Genomic DNA, 16,969 nt, shown 5'->3' on the forward strand with positions numbered 1-16,969 from the left:
CTTGCACATATATAGTGCCAGTTACATATCATATCCTCAGTAATGCTGTTACAAATGTCCCCAGTTATGGGCCCCATACATCAGCAATCACAATTTATGGATTTCCAGATATAGGGATTTTTTGGCCAGATAAATGGATTTTACAATCTATCTGACTTTGCGCACACATTACAGATTTATTTCAGTGATCGGCAGATTTTTCCATCTAAAGATTGCATCTTCATATCTGGAAATTGCCCACTCGATTGCTGTTCATAATGTAAATAGATGAAGACGACGAATTGGGAATGCCCACACATATAAAAAAGATCTGCAGATAATACCAGATTATTAAACATGTTTAAAAACCTGATTAAGCAATCGATTGGCGATTTTGATTGGGATTGCCAAAAGGGGGAGCCCACACATCTAAAATTAATTGTGGCAATCATCTCCATATCTGAAAATTGTCACAATTAATTGCTGATGTATGGGGCCCTTAAGTTTTTAGATTTTTTTTTTTTCACTTTCTGGAATGTATGGTTTTCAGAATAATTCGGAAAACGGATATTCGGATAAGGGATACTCAACCTGTATACATAAATAATGGGCCCCATACATCAGCAATCACAATTTATGGATTTTCAGATATTGGGATATTTTGGCCAGATAAATGGATTTTCAGATCTATCCGACTTTGCCCACACATTACAGATTTTTTCAGTGATCGGCAGATTTTTCCATCTAAAGATTGCATCTTCATATCTGGAAATTGCCCCAATCGATTGTCATTTCAGCTGTTCATAATGTAAATAGATGAAGAAAACGAATTGGGAATGCCCACACATCTAAAAAAGATCTGCAGATAATACCAGATTATTAAACATGTTTAAAAACCTGATTAAGCAATCGATTGGCGATTCTGATTGGGATTGCCAAAAGGGGGAGCCCACACATCTAAAATTAATTGTGGCAATCATCTCTATATCTGAAAATTGTCACAATTAATTGCTGATGTATGGGGCCCTTAAGTTGAAAATACGTATATCAATTATCTTCTGACTCCTCCTCTGGCGAATAAACATTAATATATGAAACTCCATCTATAATCCGTAATCAGTAAGACACAAAGATACCATGTATCTGACAATATAATATTTCACATATTAGACAGTTTTTCTTTTAAGAATACGTAATAAATGTTACATTTCAAAACATAAAAGATTTTCTATTTGACTTCTGTGCACCAGCAAGAAGACAATCTTTCCTCTTTATTTGCATTACTCTGTCTTTGGCTGCACCTCCATAGAGTATAGCAAATCTAATTTGGGACACAGTCTCATTTGGAGCCCATACAGATGCCATAAGCATTAACCAGTGCAGATTTTCCAGTTCCCCTTTCCCCTTCTAAGAAATACAAGAGTAGTTGGCTAATGTCAAACAATGGTTTTCTTATTTTTCCTTCCACTGGATATACAGTTATCAGCAGAGTGCAGTTGTGATGTTTGGATGTGCAGATCACTTATAATAACAGTATTCAAAAAGGCAACCAATTGAAAAAGTCGCCTTCTGATACATACATTTTTCCATTTCTCCTCACAGAGGGCCTGATTTTTCGTGGTTGCATAGGGGAGCGATGTTTTGTGACTGCACATAGTCAGTTATACACATATAACTGTCAGCCGTTGTGTGTGAGTGGCCACAGCAAATCGATTATCCGCCGGGTGCTCGCACACCACAGTGCAGGTGTGGTGTTGTGGGCACCATGGATTCATCCATGGGAACGCCCAGCATTTCATAGGCATTCCCATGAAAACACTGGGCATTCTCATGGCAATTCCCCGATGACGGGCAGCTGACGTCAACTGTCCACACAGGCATTCTCAGATGTAATACACCAAAAACGTTTTTTTAGATTTGCGAGTGCTTGAAGAATCATTCGATGGTCGGCAACCATTGAATGATTTTGTTCCCGCAAGTCATCCATTCGCATGCCTGTGGGTAACTGTGCCGTGTGAGGGGGCGGGTGGCGACTTGTGGACTCGCAAGGCAGCAAATTCCGCAGCCTTGCGCGTCAACCAGAATAAGGGCCAGAATCACAAGTGAAATAATTAGCTCCACCTGTGGAACTTTTAAAAATGTCCAGTTTAGAGAGAAGAAAGACTCTTTTTGTTGGGGCACTCTTAGCTTATAAAATATTTAGTTGGAAATGAGATTATGGTAAGTAGTGTGGTCTGCTGGACTATATACACATAAGGACGGGCATGGATGAAATCAGAAAGTACTGGTAGTTACATATGGTGATAGGAATAGGTCCCTGTATTAGTGGTATTTTTAAGACTTAGCTTTTAATAGTTTCAATAAAAAAATAGCCGGATCAACCCATCAACGTCACTTTCAGTACATGCCAAGCGGTGACTTCCGGTCACACCACGTGCAGGCGGCCGTACAGGAAGTGCTGAACCTTAATTTCCGGAATATAGGTATATAAGCCCTCATAACTCCACACTCACACCACCTCGAAACATGTTGGAGGAGATGAGATAAGAATACCCCTGGCATTCTATAGAGGCAGAGGACTTCCCTTTTTTCAGCAAACAAGAAACACTCGGGTTATTCCATCTGCATTGTATGCTTTAATGACTCCACCACCTCAATATATGGTACGGGGAATTATCCCTTTTTTATGGTTTTCATTTTCAAATAAACTTATGTTATTGCACCATGGAAGTCTTGTGATTTCCCCCTATACGCAGTTTGAAGAATACGAAATGAGTATGATGAGTTTGATCCCACCCACTTTTGTGTAAGCATAATTGTGAGCATCAATTTCATCATTCACCTGGAGTGGTGAAGGCTTCTTTCATTTCTCTGTTGTGACGGATAAAAAGATACCTTTACACGTGCATATAAGCAGAACCACATGTAAGCTTTGTGTAAGCACACCCTGCATAATATCATCACTAGGAGGTGTCTGGATATATAGAGGATAAAAGATACCTTGATAGGTTTACCCACACATTTGTTCATGTAAGATAAATGTGAGTGTCCCTCTCCCCATAAATATTTTCATGTACTTTGGATGGTTCACTAAAGAAACCCCACTGATCACATCTATTTTTTTTATCTTCCTTTCACAAATTTGGAGTTTAACGCCATGATCCAATGAGCCACGGTATGAAGACCCTCTGATAGAAACGGAATTAAAAATTTTGGAACACTCAGCTCGAGACACAATCTTCCTCCTTGTTGTTCTACATTTTATATATTCTATGAACCAAATCTTTACTACCTACACCTGTGCACCTATCTCTACCATTTCCCTCTTTCCCTAAAACTTAAAATACTTTTAAAAATGTGTCAGTGAGTAATGAGTGTGCCTGCTGGGTAACCTACAAAATGTGAACTGTTGGGGGTACTTGAGGACAGAGGTTGAGAACCACTGAGCTAGACCACTGTCAAGAGCCTACACTGGTCATGAGGAACTCTCCTCTGTAGGGAACTGCCAGTGTTGAAACTTCCCCAGCTTCACCCTGCACTGTCAGTCTGACATCGGAGCGCCAGGGAGATACCCATAGCTGCACAGGTTTTTCCTTTATTTTCTTAAAGATACAGGAGTTACGGTACTTATGTAGTATCTGGGCTGCCGATTTTGTGATTGTATGCCTTACCTTAAGGCATACAATCAGATGTGATGCGATGCGATTTTGCATAGGATTCAATGTTAAGAAGGTCCTGTTCATTTCCCCACTATCCAAGTGGGCATAGAGTTGATTTTATATAGCGTGGCGAGCCCCGCGAGGGGACGCATATTTCTTAAAAAGTATTCTGTGTCTGCTCGCCACGCTTCGGGCTCGGTGGCTCACTACAGGTTTATATCCAACTCCATGCCCACTTGGATAGTGGGGAAAGGAAAAGGACCCCTTTTTCCCATTGAATTCTATGTTAAAATGGACTCAGACCATTTTAACATTGAATCCTATGGAAAAATCTTGACCATCGCATCGCATATGATTTGGTCGTATGCGATGCGATGCGATCCGATCTGATTTCTAAATCGGACGCCCAGATACTACATAAGTACCGGAGTTACATCATAGACCACTTGCAAGTCGCCCACATTGTGTATCATACATAATTGGAAACCGCACACGTACACCTTTCCCATATGACTTTTAAAAATGGATCCTCCAAAATGCAAATATGCCCTTCTCACTGATCAGCACCCTGCACCTAGAGTGAACACTTTGTTATGTTTTATATAATAGTATGGGGAGTGCCCCAATAAGACAGTTCTTTCTGTCTTCCCTATACTGGGTATCCAAACACTGCAAATTTTCCTGCAAATTTCTACGGAGTGCAAGGTGAATATCTGTAATGGTAGTTAGTTACTAAGAGCAGGAGAAAAATTAGAAAGCAGCCACCTTGGCCCTCACCAATAATTGAATAACCTCCTTAAAATATATGCATATTCATCTTCGTGGACCAGTGTTGTATTTAAAACTGTTACTATACATATAAGACCTTTTTTGTTTTTAACTTTTTAAAAATTAACAAAATACACTACATAGAATACATACATTTACAAGCCACTAAAGTCACTTTGACAAAACAGTATTATTGAAATCAATGTACTACGAAAATAATATTCAAATGCTAACTTTTTTTATGTAATCTTTAAATTCATAATTAATCAGTGTAGTGCAGGGGTTCCCAAAATTTTTCAAATCATGGTGCCCTAGAGACAATTAGAATTGTTTTCAAGGCAACCTTAATCAAAAGTATTTTTTATTGAGAATTTTTTTATTTTTTATTAAATCAAGTAATTTATTTTTATATATGTCATGCTTAGGTTCACTTACGTGGTGAGGGACAGGATTCACTTCAGCTCTCCACATAAATTGTAACCCACAAGCACTGGTGACAAGGACCATAAATAATTGGAGTTGATCCTGGATCACAGTGGCGTAACTACTGTTAGGCAGCCCCAGCTGCCGCTTGGGGGAGCAAGCCACAGTGGGGTCTGTGTGGGCGCCGGCACCCGCTCGACGCACTGATATGCTGCTGCCTGTCGCTGCCCACTGGCTGAGCAACAGAGGCTAGTCAACCACTGCGCGGTGCGGCCATGGCAGAGATGACAAATCCCTCCACTGATTCAATTGACTGTACACAGAGCTGACTATTGGCTACTGCAGTGGTTCCCAAACTGTTTTGAATCACGGCACCCTAGAGCATCAAAACATTTTCAAGGCACACCTAGGCCAAATGCTTTTCATCGATAAAATTCAGAAAAAAATATTACATTTAGTGCATTGAGTCACAGTGTCACAGTTATGTGGTGAGGGACAGGATTTGCTTCTGTTTGTGCACATATATTATGATTGGCAGCCAGCAGCACTGGTTTTTCCTGTTACATTGACCATTCATAATATGAATTGATCCTGGTTCACCAACCCAAGGCACCCCTGCAAGTGTCCGGAGGCACCCCAGGGTGCCTAGGCACACAGTTTGGGAACCACTGGGCTACTGTGTACAGGATGAGCGGGCGGATGGACGTGCTAGGGCGGCCTGGGATGCGTCGGAGCCAAGGGAAGCAGCAGTGTCTGCTGGTCTCTCTTCCTCTCTCCTGCTTCAGCTTCTCCGTTATGCGTGTTACGTCATCACGCCACACGCTAGGGAAACACGCTGGAGAGGAGTCCGGGGGGGGGGGGGGGGGTCACAATTTTTTTGGGCAGGGGGGAGCAAAATTTATAGTTACGCCACTGCTGGATCACCAACCTAACGCACCCCTGCGTGCCATGGCACAGTTTGGAAACCACTGGTGTAGTGGTACTGGGAATTGGTCTCTGTGGTTTCCTGTTTCTACTTAAAAAGTTGCCCAGATATACATTAGTTATCTATTTTGGCGATGAAAGAATGTAGTACTGGTTGGGAATAAAACAACACAATTGGAGTGTGTACAATGAAATGGAAGTCCTATTCATCCCACTAAGAAAAAAACAAACAAACAAAAAAACACAGAGAGGACATCATGTCCATGAGCCAGTGGGCATGGAAAGACTAGAAATAAGGGTTTCCATTTTCATATCAATTCACAGAATTTTAAAATGTAGTTAGTACCAAGGAATTTGATCTACAGTATGTTGTCAGGTCTGTGGAGATTTCCAGGCAAAAATGTTTACATAACACTTTTTATCTTTTATAAAACACAGAATATAACCATAGTTTTCATACCCAATAAACACATACTGTACTAAATGCTGGTCTAGAATGGTACTGAAGTGCTTTACTCAAGATTGGGAAATTAGATTAAAATACTTATATCACTCCTCACAATAACTGATTTATTCCACTGTAACAATTTGGCAAATACTTTACAAATATTCATAATATTAAATAAACAACATCAACAACATGTTTTTTTTTTTTATTATTACATTCTCTGTGTAGGGAACGCCTTATATGATCGCTTTATAAATAATGTAGTAAATCATTATCACTTAAGCATTATCAGAGCTGCAGGCAGTCCTTGTAACAAAGCAGATGCATCTCCAGACAATTCAGTGGTGCACATCTCATTCACGACTGGGCATAATACGGTGGTAGCACCTTTGCATTAGCCACGGACATTATACCTATCTATACAGGCTTTAACATAATAGCTGAAAAACCGTCAATTTGCAAACAACATATATATATATAGACACACTGTTGGCATGCCCACCTATTGGTGGGATACTCACCTCCCATTGTCATCTTGTACTCCTTGCCAAAGACGTCATTGACATACCTGTTCAACAGAGAACTTTTACCAACAGAGGAGTCACCCACAACAAGCACTTTAAACAAGTGATCAAAGCTCCCCATGGTGATGCAGCAGCAGCAGCCGGTCACTGGGCAGCAGCAGCAGTCAGCATCGCTGCCCCCAGCTGGGAGTCAGTATGTATCCTCCTGCAGCAGGAGGGAGCTCCAACTATTGCTCCAGACCTCCGCCTTACTCCCACCTTCCCCCGTCCTTTAGCCCCACCTATCCTCTCGCCTCCTGTCAGAAAGTTCTCAGTCATGTGAGTGTTATTACATCTCACATTTACTCATCACCTCTCCCTCCCTCCCTATTAGCACACACTCAGCCTACATCTCCCATAGAGCAGCACGGCGCTTCTTCCTGCGCACTGCTGCACTATGGGAGATGTAGTCCCAATAGGGGTGCACTGCAAGTGCAACGTAACGTTTCGAATCCTGAGACCCGCTGCAGCTGGCTGCATACCTCTGCAGCTGCTTTGTGTTGTGGAAGAGCCGGCAGTGTTGAAGAGCCGGCAAGGTTGAAGAGCTGAGGGCTGCAGTGCTGTAGTAAATGCTAATAAAAACGTAGAATGCATACAGTAAATAGTACTGTGCACACATAGCAGTGAAAAAAATCGGGACTATGTAAAAAGCGGACCGGATTAAACTCCGGACCGCCGGACAGGACATCAAAATCTGCAGTCCGGAGCTTGTAGGGTCCGGTCCGGGGGTGTCCTGTCCGGGGGTGTCTTGTCCGGGGGGGATGCCTGTGATAGCTATCACTAGGGACATGGGGGAGTGGAGATTACAGCCTCCCCGTGTGGTCCGGACCGTCCGGTTTTTGCTACATGCCCGGACCATACAGGGAGGCTTTATTCTACCCCTCCTCCTCTACCTGGTAACAGGTGTCACAGGCAGAACCCCCAGACAGGACACCCCCGGACAGGAAACCCCCCCGGACCGGACGATACAAGCTCCAAAATGCAGTTTGATGTCTGGTCCGGCGGTCCGGGGTTTTGTCCTGGTCCGGTTTTTACCCATACCAGATTCATTTTATAGTGATTCACCTAAAAAATATAATATTCCCAAACCATAGCTACAGTTAGTTTTCAGCTACAGTCTGTTCCATGATGGCAACATATTTTGTATAACTGCCTAATGTCCCCCATTGTACATGTATGTCAGGTTTAGAAGACTCTACCCTGAAATTGTCCACATTTGTCAGGATTAGCTGCTGCCTGCAACCGCACAATAAAATGTATATTCTCTGCTTCCTGGCATGTATTGCAGAGGAGTGCTTAAAAGCATCCCTGTCAGTTAACAGCAATAAACACACAAATTATGACTTTTTCTAGTTTTTAAAATAATACTATTAGTTATCCAAAATGTCCTAAAAGGGTTTTGTGTTTCTTTCAAATTGCAAATGCAAGAAAATGAATTAAACGCTTTGACATTAATGATTAATATGATGCATAGGTGCCGATTCTGTGGGTGCTTGAGGGCCTGAGCACCCACGGAAATTGATGAGCACCCACCTGCTAAGAAGCGGCCCTCTCGCCCGTGTCCCACTGCACTCCCCCTCCCTCGTCGCTGGCACAGGTGTGGGCATTTATGTACCTGCACTGTGGGGGCATTTATGTATTTGGCACTGTGGGGGCATTTATGTATTTGGCACTGTGGGAGGGATTTTTGTACCTGCACTGTGCGGGCATTTATGTATTTGGCACTGTGGGGGCATTTATGTATTTGGCACTGTTGCCATAATTTGAATATTGGAGACAACTGTGCTGCGTAATATAAATCAGTATTATTTTTGGCCACGCCCCTTTCCCATAAAGCCACTCCCCTATATTTTTGGCTTGACCACCCACCAGCAAAAACATAAATCGGCACTATATGATGATGTATGGATATTTGGTGCTCAGGAAATCAAGATATGATTGGATGTCATACAAAATGGAATTTAGTGTTAGAAATTAGAACAGTGGGGGACATTTACTAAGATGTATATTCTACTTCACATGTGATGTTGCTATGGGCAACCAATCAGAATCTACTTCTTATATTATTTAGCACCCTCTAGATTCTAGAGGGTGCTAAATAATATAAGAAGTAGATTCTGATTGGTTGCCCATAGCAACATCACATCTGAAGTAGAATACACATCTTAGTAAATTTTCATTGTCTTTATATAGACTATCCAGGTTACAATGAAAAAATTAAAAACCCCATCATTGCAAACTCAACAGCATATATATGACACCATTGAAGAGCACATTGCAAAATAATGACAATACTTTCAACTACTTATTCTCATGACTATTAAGCATAAAGGTATCCATATGCTGTGAAGCAATGTATATAGGGGGTTATTCTAGTTCATTCTTTCTGACAAAATCCTTCTTAGATGGACAAAACCATGTGCACTGCGGGTGGGGCAGATGTAACTTGTGCAGAGAGAATTAGATTTGTGTGGGGTTTTTCTTCAAAGTGAGATCTATATTGCAGTGTAAAATAAAGCAGCCAGTATTTTCCCTGCACAGAAACAAAATAACTCACCCAAATCTAATTCTATCTGCACATGTTACATCTGCCCCCCCTGCAGTGGGCAGATGTAATCACAGACCTGGCCTGTATTCAATTACCCCCGATCGTTGATCAGGAAAATTGTCTCACCAGTGGGTTATTCAATTAGCCCCAATAAGCTGCGGCTTCTAATAGATTTTGTTTGACCTGCCACTGGCGGGCGACGCAAAATGAACTCTGGAGAAATATACAGTTTTTTATACTTCAGAATTCTTATTTTTACTGATCCATTTATATACAATGTATATGTATATGTGTCGAATAAATTGTATTATATTTTATTTAACAAATTGTTTCATATATTGTTTACCAGTCAAACCACAAGCGCTGTATACCATTTATTTCTGGCATTTTTAGCATGTTTTAGCATGTTAATAAGGGCGAAATGTTGCCAAGGCAACAAACCAGGCGCTTGGTGTATTGCAGCAATCCTTCAAATTAAAAGATCAAAGAAGAAAAAGTAGCGCTACTACACCAATTGACATTCACAATTTATAAATTTAATAACACATAACAACAAATTTGTCAGCTCAGGGGTTTGTTGTGTTCCCGGCTGTGACCGTGGTGGACCAGTGGAGGGCGCTGTGTAGCGGAATACAGGGGGTTTGATGATTGACATACACGAGGGGACTGGAGCACAGCGAACCAGAGTGTTGGCGGGGACCAGGAACAGGGGCACGGAGTCTAACCTGCCAGCGGTGTTCACCAGGGAGCCCCGCAAGGAACTTTGGACTTAGCTACGTCTGACAGGCAGGTCACGGCCCCCTGCCCTGGTCCTCTGGACGCAGGCTGGGACTCGGGAGGCTGAACCCTGGAACGGCCTTGGGAGACCAGGGTGACTGGGGGGCAGTCTGGGAACTGCGGGAGTGACGACTTGGGATGTCGACGGGAAGGTAGACAGGTGTATTGGTTGGATAGGACAATGGTGGACTAGTCACTATGGAGCACGATAGCCGGTAGTCAACCCAGGTGTTGACGGGGACTTGTCAACAGGATCAGGACAGGATGGTATAAGTCTCTGATGGTGGTAGCTGGCTTAGGAGCCAGAGAGGTGCTCAGCAGGGCACCTGATACTCGACTGCAGGGAAGGTATTGCAGGAGTCTTCTGGAGATGGAAAGAACCAGGTAAATAATAGCAGCTGGAGAAACGCTGGAGATAAGGACACATGTGAGCCTGGATATCCTGGAGCCTTGGGAACTTCCTCTGAACACAGGAGAACTCTGGAGCAGATAAAGCAATTGTTCAAGGCGAGGAATGAAGGCACAGGGCCTGAGTTATATCCCCCTTGCCGGATTGTGATTGGCTGCCAGGCGCAGCACCAATCAACGCTGGGGAAAGACAGACACACCTGCTCACTGTGCAGGTGTGTGTGGGTCAGGGGTCAGACTGCTGGTCAGCTGGATTGGTCAACCTGGTCAGGTGAGCAGAGGTGTCATGGCGGCGTCCATGCCGTCCGGAGCCGGCATGTCAACATGTCGGCGACAAGGGACATCGCCGGTCACCCGCGGCCCACAGGGGACATCGCGCCAAGCTCTAGTACCGACCAAGGACCTTAACCGCATCGCAGACCATCGGGAAGGTAACGAACGTGGTCTCAGATAGGGGTGTTTACTGGGGTTTGTGACAAAATTAAAATGACACCTCAAAATTGATAAAGCAAGGATCCGTTCCTATGCCTGACGCCAATAAATATCCACATTTAGCTCCAATGAATCAATTTTTCTGAATGAGTGAAATAATGGATGAGTTTGCCAGGAGATATTATTCCATTTAGGATGCATTTATAAAAATAAAAAAAACCTTCCATGCACCTCTCTGGTGCAATGCATACCTTCCTTCAGCTGCATCACACTGAGTGACTCATTGAAGTCTGGGCATGCTCACTGCAGAGGATTTGCTTCTGCTGGGCTGCACAGGCAGCAGCCCATGGAAGCACTGTAGCTCTGTGATGTGCACAGAATGGCTTCCTGCTGGAAAGCTATTGCTGTCATCGCTCCATGTACTGGCAGCCCAACTGGGGGAGGAGTTTTCAGTCCTCTGTATGATGGGCAGTAGCAGCTTCCAATAGGAATACTACATACTGAATTTCTCCCCACATGAGAGGAAGTCACACATGGAGCCTGATGTTGTGACTCCTGACAGGAAAGACATGTGATCATGTGACACATTAGTACTGGGAGATACACAGACAGCCATCAGAGAGCTCCAGAAGTAGATCCCTTACTCCACCTCCCGCCCGCGGGTAGAATGCACACCTCCCTCTTGCACGACCGCGTGCACCCATGAATCCGCACACCCAATAATGCACACACACCGGAGCTCTGATGCTGGCTGTCTGTTTTTCACTGGAAACCACCTGGTTTTCACTGGACTGCAGCCCAAGCAGGAACCGCCACTGATGTCAGCAGAAGTCTCTCCAGAGATTGGTGAAAGTGATAAAGTCCAGAGGTGGTGGTCCAGGGTGATTGAGTGAGTGGAAAGGTGGTCGATTTGGGTGGCTGGTCCAGATCTAAGATAAGGTGTAATGAAGTGCTGGAAACAAATGTCCAAAGACAGCTTCTGACGCGTTTCCCTGCATCCAAGTGCAGCTTTGTCTATTTTGCTATTTTATAAATATACCGGTTGTTTTATACTTCAGAATTCTTAATTTTACTGATCCCTTTATGCACAGTTTATAATTATGTATATGTGTTGAATAAATTGTATTATATTTTATTTACCAAATTGTTTCATATATTATTTACCAGTCAAACCACAAGCGCTGTATACCATTTTTAGCAGGCTGCCAAAACCGCTCCACTTCACAATAGAATTATTGATCTAAAACAGTTTCCAGCCAAGGGAACGTGATAGAAGTAAACTTTTGCTGAGATTTGAAACAAAATGGATGCACTCTTCTACCAGGAAACGGTCATTGGGTCACCAGCATGTTGGTCGACAGTCATTAGATTGACATGCAGGAAGGTCAACATGACTGTAGATTGACATGGGTTAGGTCGACAGGGTCATTAGGTCGACACTGGGTAGGTCGACAGTCAAAGGTCGACAAGGGGTTTTTCACATTCTTTTGGAGCTGACATGTGCTGACAGGTGGTATTTCATGCCCTACCATCCACTACATTGTGGTGGGGGAATAAAATAGTGTGCCAAGCGTAGCAAGGCACCGTGCCCAAAGCATGGCGAGCAGAGCGAGGGGGGGGTCAAGGGGGACATGTGTGACGGCCCCATAAATCTGAAGGGCCCCAGAGCCCGGCCAGGGACCATCTGTGTTACCCCCACGGGTCAATGGGGGAAGCCCTACCTCCGGACCTCAACATGGAGGTTGGCAGGAGGGGGCACACACAGCCTCTGCTGCTGTCTGCTGTACTCGGAGGCAGGGAGGAGGTGAATGGAGGCGGCATCCATTCACCTCGCGCATGGGGGCTCGGGGGGGGGGTGGACGGGGGCAGCCCAGCAGCTTACTTTGGTGCTGGGCTTGCCCCCAGCACAGCAATCGGCGTTCCCCATGCTTGGAGATGATGTCTCCGTCTACACTGCGGGTAGGCACCACAGTCTAAATTGTTCAAATCCCGGATCTGACCTGGCTTGGATCCGTGTTTGCCAATTGGCGGGCAGTGAGTCAGTCGTCTTGACTCATTGTCTCCTACTGCAAAAAGTGGTTCAAACCTGTGGAAATCGATGGGCCGTGTGAGTATGCACCTAGCGATTTATGGGCCAGCGATTTTTACATCATACATTGGCAAAATTCCCAGTGTTTATGTACCTTAAGTGGGCAAGTCTGGTGGCTGTTCTCACTTACCACATTGCATGTCCAATCTTTCAGTGATCATGGAAGTGACATAAGCACTGACAATTTAGAAGTAGGAAGCCCATTGCTTGCTTTATGGAACTGGACAGTGGACACCATGATCTACAACATGATCTACTCCCGTGTCACCACAGTTGGGATGAACTTCCTTACTGATTATTTTGCATTGATATACTGTAGTTAGTATAGAGCAGTGCTTTCAAACTCGGTGTGTAGGTCCTGTCATACAGCTGGGTGGGCATTTTAATGTGCTGTAGAACTGTAATGTCAGACAAAGCAGATAATGTATGGCTGGTCAGTGTAACACCTGTTTGCATGTTTTGGTGGGTATGAAACCTTGAAACATCACCAGCAATTTAACACTCCAAATTGCTACATAATAAATCAAGTGATCTGAATGAATTGTTGCCTATGTGCAGCGATTTCAAACCTGCCCAGATAATTTGAAGCATGATAAATTTGCACCAATATATTTAATTTGTAAAATAAACTAAATGGCAAATAGATTAAAAGAACTCATAAAAGCTTGTAGGCCCCTCTGTATGAGGATGGCAGTAAATGAAGTGGGACAACTGTAAGAATGACAAATGTAAAAGCACAGTGGTGCATGCAGGGGGATTTTCTGAGTACCCATAAACCCTGTGAAGTACACTACAGTAGTAGCCCTTACACACAGAATGCCACACTGTAGTGGAATTTATTTGTGTGTATTGTGTAATTTGTGAGGGAGAAATAAGAGCAGGTGTTAGGAGCAGTGAGGCAGATGTAGGGAGCAGTGAACATGGGGGTAGAGTGGGATAAGGCAGGTGTAGGGAGCAGTAAACATGGGGGTAGAGTGGGATAAGGCAGGTGTAGGGAGCAGTGAAATTGAGTAGGGGGCAGTGAGGTTGGGTGTAGGCGGGAGCAGTAAGAGTGAGTAAGTTTAGGAAGCAGTAAGGCTGGTTTCACACACTCCGGCTCCTGCCGGACGGTGAAATCCCGCACGGCCAGGGAGCCGTGCCGCACACATTAGTTGTGAATGGACACTATTGTGTCCATTCACACGGGACGGCCACGACCCGGCCGCACGGCTGCAGCCGGATCCCACCACTGGAAGGGACGGCTGCCGGGCTGTGGCCATCCCTTCCATGTTAAACTAGTGTGTGCGGCACGGCTCCCTGGCCGTGCGGGATTTCACCGTCCGGCAGCAGCCGGAGTGTGTGAAACCGCCCTAAGGGTGGGTGTAGAGTGCAGCGAGTGCAGGGAGCAGTGAGAGTGAGTGTAGGGACCAGTGAAGATGGGAGTATGGATTACTGAATGTACTGAGCAGATAGGGTAAGTGTAGGAGTAATGAAAGGAGGGTGGGCGTAGGGAGCAGAAAGGAAGCAGAAGCCAAAAACAATGAAGGAAACTAACCCTAGCCCTCTCTCCAGCCAACTGGTTACTTCCTCCCATTCCTGCAGCCAAGATTTTGGCCATTGTGATCCTTAACTCTGGAATTCTCCACCTCCCTACAAAACATTAAGTGGTCTCTCAAGACCACTTCTTCATTAAATCTAACAATCGCTCAACCTAATCTGCTGTTTTTGCTCACTTCTACCCCTTCTGTGTCATTCCTGTCTGTCTGTCTGCCCCTGCCCTTTAGAATGTATGCTCTCCAGAGCAGGGCCCTCTCTACTCATGTGCTTTTCTTACAATATATATCTTTTTTTTTTTTCCAATATGTGTTTTATTGAAAACTTTGCACATTAAACACATTGCGTTCAATACAGGCTGAAACATTTTTAGGCATCACAGTGAGAGTTGTAATAGTTCGGTTGTACAAATCATTGGTTTGAAAGTTTCAGCTAAAACTCTAGCCATATAAATACAACATGTCCAATGATAGCAGTAATCCCAAAAATTTAACGTAGCCAAAAAGAGAATGCAGTTGGGGGCTTGAACAAAGAAGGAGGGACAGTCAACCTATGCTACATGTATGTTTCCGTCCAGCGGTTGGCTTGTCGGCCGGGTGTGTGCAAGGTAGCATACATTGTCTGTTAGCTATACTCTAAATAATCGTGTGTCAAAATGCAACAAAATTAGGGCTTATATCTAACCGTTTTTTTTTTTATTTTTATTTTTAAACTAGTAACAATAATCATCTACTACTACTAAAAAAACAAAAACCCATTGCCTACCCGTTTCCAGAAGCCGTCGATCCATCCACAGAGTATCCATCTAGTCAAGGTTAGGTGAAGGTATAGGGAAATTCAGGGTGATCAGTCAAGGGGAATAGGGTTGTGGTTAGCAAGGAGTTGGTGAGAGTACCATGTAGTGTGTTGAAAACAGTTATGTATTGCTGTTTTAGTGTGGGGGGGAAGAGTTTGTATGTATTTTTCCCAGCATTGGAAAAGGGAGGGTGTTAATTTTTCTTTATGTAAGGTCGTTTCTAGCCAGTCCATAGTAAACAGAAATAAGAGTCTAGTGGTTGCCATGTGGACAGTAGGTGCGAGGTCATGTATCCATTGTTGTAGTATAGCCTTTCTGCCCACTGCAGAAAGGATAACTACAAGTTTTTTACTATATTTTGGGATCTGGGGTTGGTCGGTCAGGCATCCAAAGAGTGCCCAGGAGATAGTGCAGCTAAAGGATATGTTCAGGGTTGTGGCGCTGTATTGACATAGGTCATTCCAAAATTTCTGTATGTGGTGGCATTCCCAGAAGCAGTGTAGGATGTCTGCATTGTCTGTGGAGCATTTGGGGCATTTTGTCCCTTCTGCAATACCCATCAAATGTCTTTTTTTAGGTGAGAGGTATGCTCTATGGAGCATTTTGTATGCCATTTCTTGGTAAGAACTTGCTGGGATGAGTTTTAGGTTAATGCTGAAGGATTTCATGAGGGTCTCGGGAGAAAGAGAGGGGATTTGGGTTGTCCATTTGGTTATCTCTAGTAGTTCCGTCTCTGGGTCGATTTCAGTACGTATCCGTGAGTATATGACAGAGGTGGAGTAGGATGTGGTGCGGTGTAAGGAGTCTAGAGAATTTGTAAAGTCCTGGTTCCGCAGCACGGGCAGGACAGATCGTAGATAATGGGATGCCTGGAAGTATGCAAATTTGTGTTGGGGTTGTAGATTATATTTCTCTGAGGCCTCCGCGAATGTCAGTGGCTTGTTAGAGATATTTAGCAAGTCTCGTAGGGTCCTAATGCCCGCGGTTCTCCACTCTACGAAAGGTGTCACCGCCAGCCCTTTTTGGAAATCTAAGTTGCCTACTAGGGGGAGGAATAATGTATGGTGATGTTGGAGTTTTAATGTTTTCCTGGACTTCTGCCAAGCCCGTACAGTTGTAGTCAGCAATAGATTGTCTTGTGTTCGGGAGTGTAAGGTAGAGGGTTTGGCGTGTAGCAGGTAGGTGAGGGAAAGAGGAGTACATAGTTGCGACTCTAGCGTTACGTCCGTGTATATGTTGGATGTCGTGATCCAGTCTATCGCGAAGCGCAGAAGGCAGGCCAAATTGTATTGTTCGATATTGGGTAGGTTAGTTCCTCCTCTATTAACTGTTTGTGTCATTTTCTTGTAGCTAATTCTCGGCCGTTTTTTGTTCCAAATGAAATGGGAGATGGCTGCGTTTAGTGTTGTGAGGTCCGATTTGGTTATCAGAAGGGGGGTCATTTGTAGGACATAGAGGAGTTTGGGGAAGCTAGCCATCTTGACCAGATTACAACGACCCAACAAGTTCAACGGCAATTCTTGCCAGAGGTTAAGTTCAGTTTGTATTTTGCGTATGATAGGGGTGATATTATGGGAATATAGGTCCCGGGCATGCGGTGTGAGGGCTATGCCTAGAAAGGT

At 44.1% G+C, this 16,969-nt stretch overlaps 1 protein-coding gene across 1 annotated transcript in view; it reads right to left on the reverse strand.

The window, feature by feature from the left end:
• The window catches only part of RAB29 (RAB29, member RAS oncogene family), a 32,179-nt gene extending 25,102 nt beyond the window's left edge, over nucleotides 1-7,077 (reverse strand). Inside the window, exon 1 of the mRNA XM_083173021.1 lies at nucleotides 6,723-7,077. Within this exon, the coding sequence (XP_083029147.1) occupies nucleotides 6,723-6,846 (124 nt within the window). The 5' untranslated portion in view covers nucleotides 6,847-7,077. The remainder of the gene's footprint in view (nucleotides 1-6,722) is intronic.
• Between the last annotated feature and the right edge of the window lie 9,892 nt (nucleotides 7,078-16,969).

This window comes from Crinia signifera, chromosome 2 (genome assembly GCF_055691185.1).
Source record: "Crinia signifera chromosome 2, ASM5569118v1, whole genome shotgun sequence".
Lineage (NCBI taxonomy): Eukaryota > Metazoa > Chordata > Amphibia > Anura > Myobatrachidae > Crinia > Crinia signifera.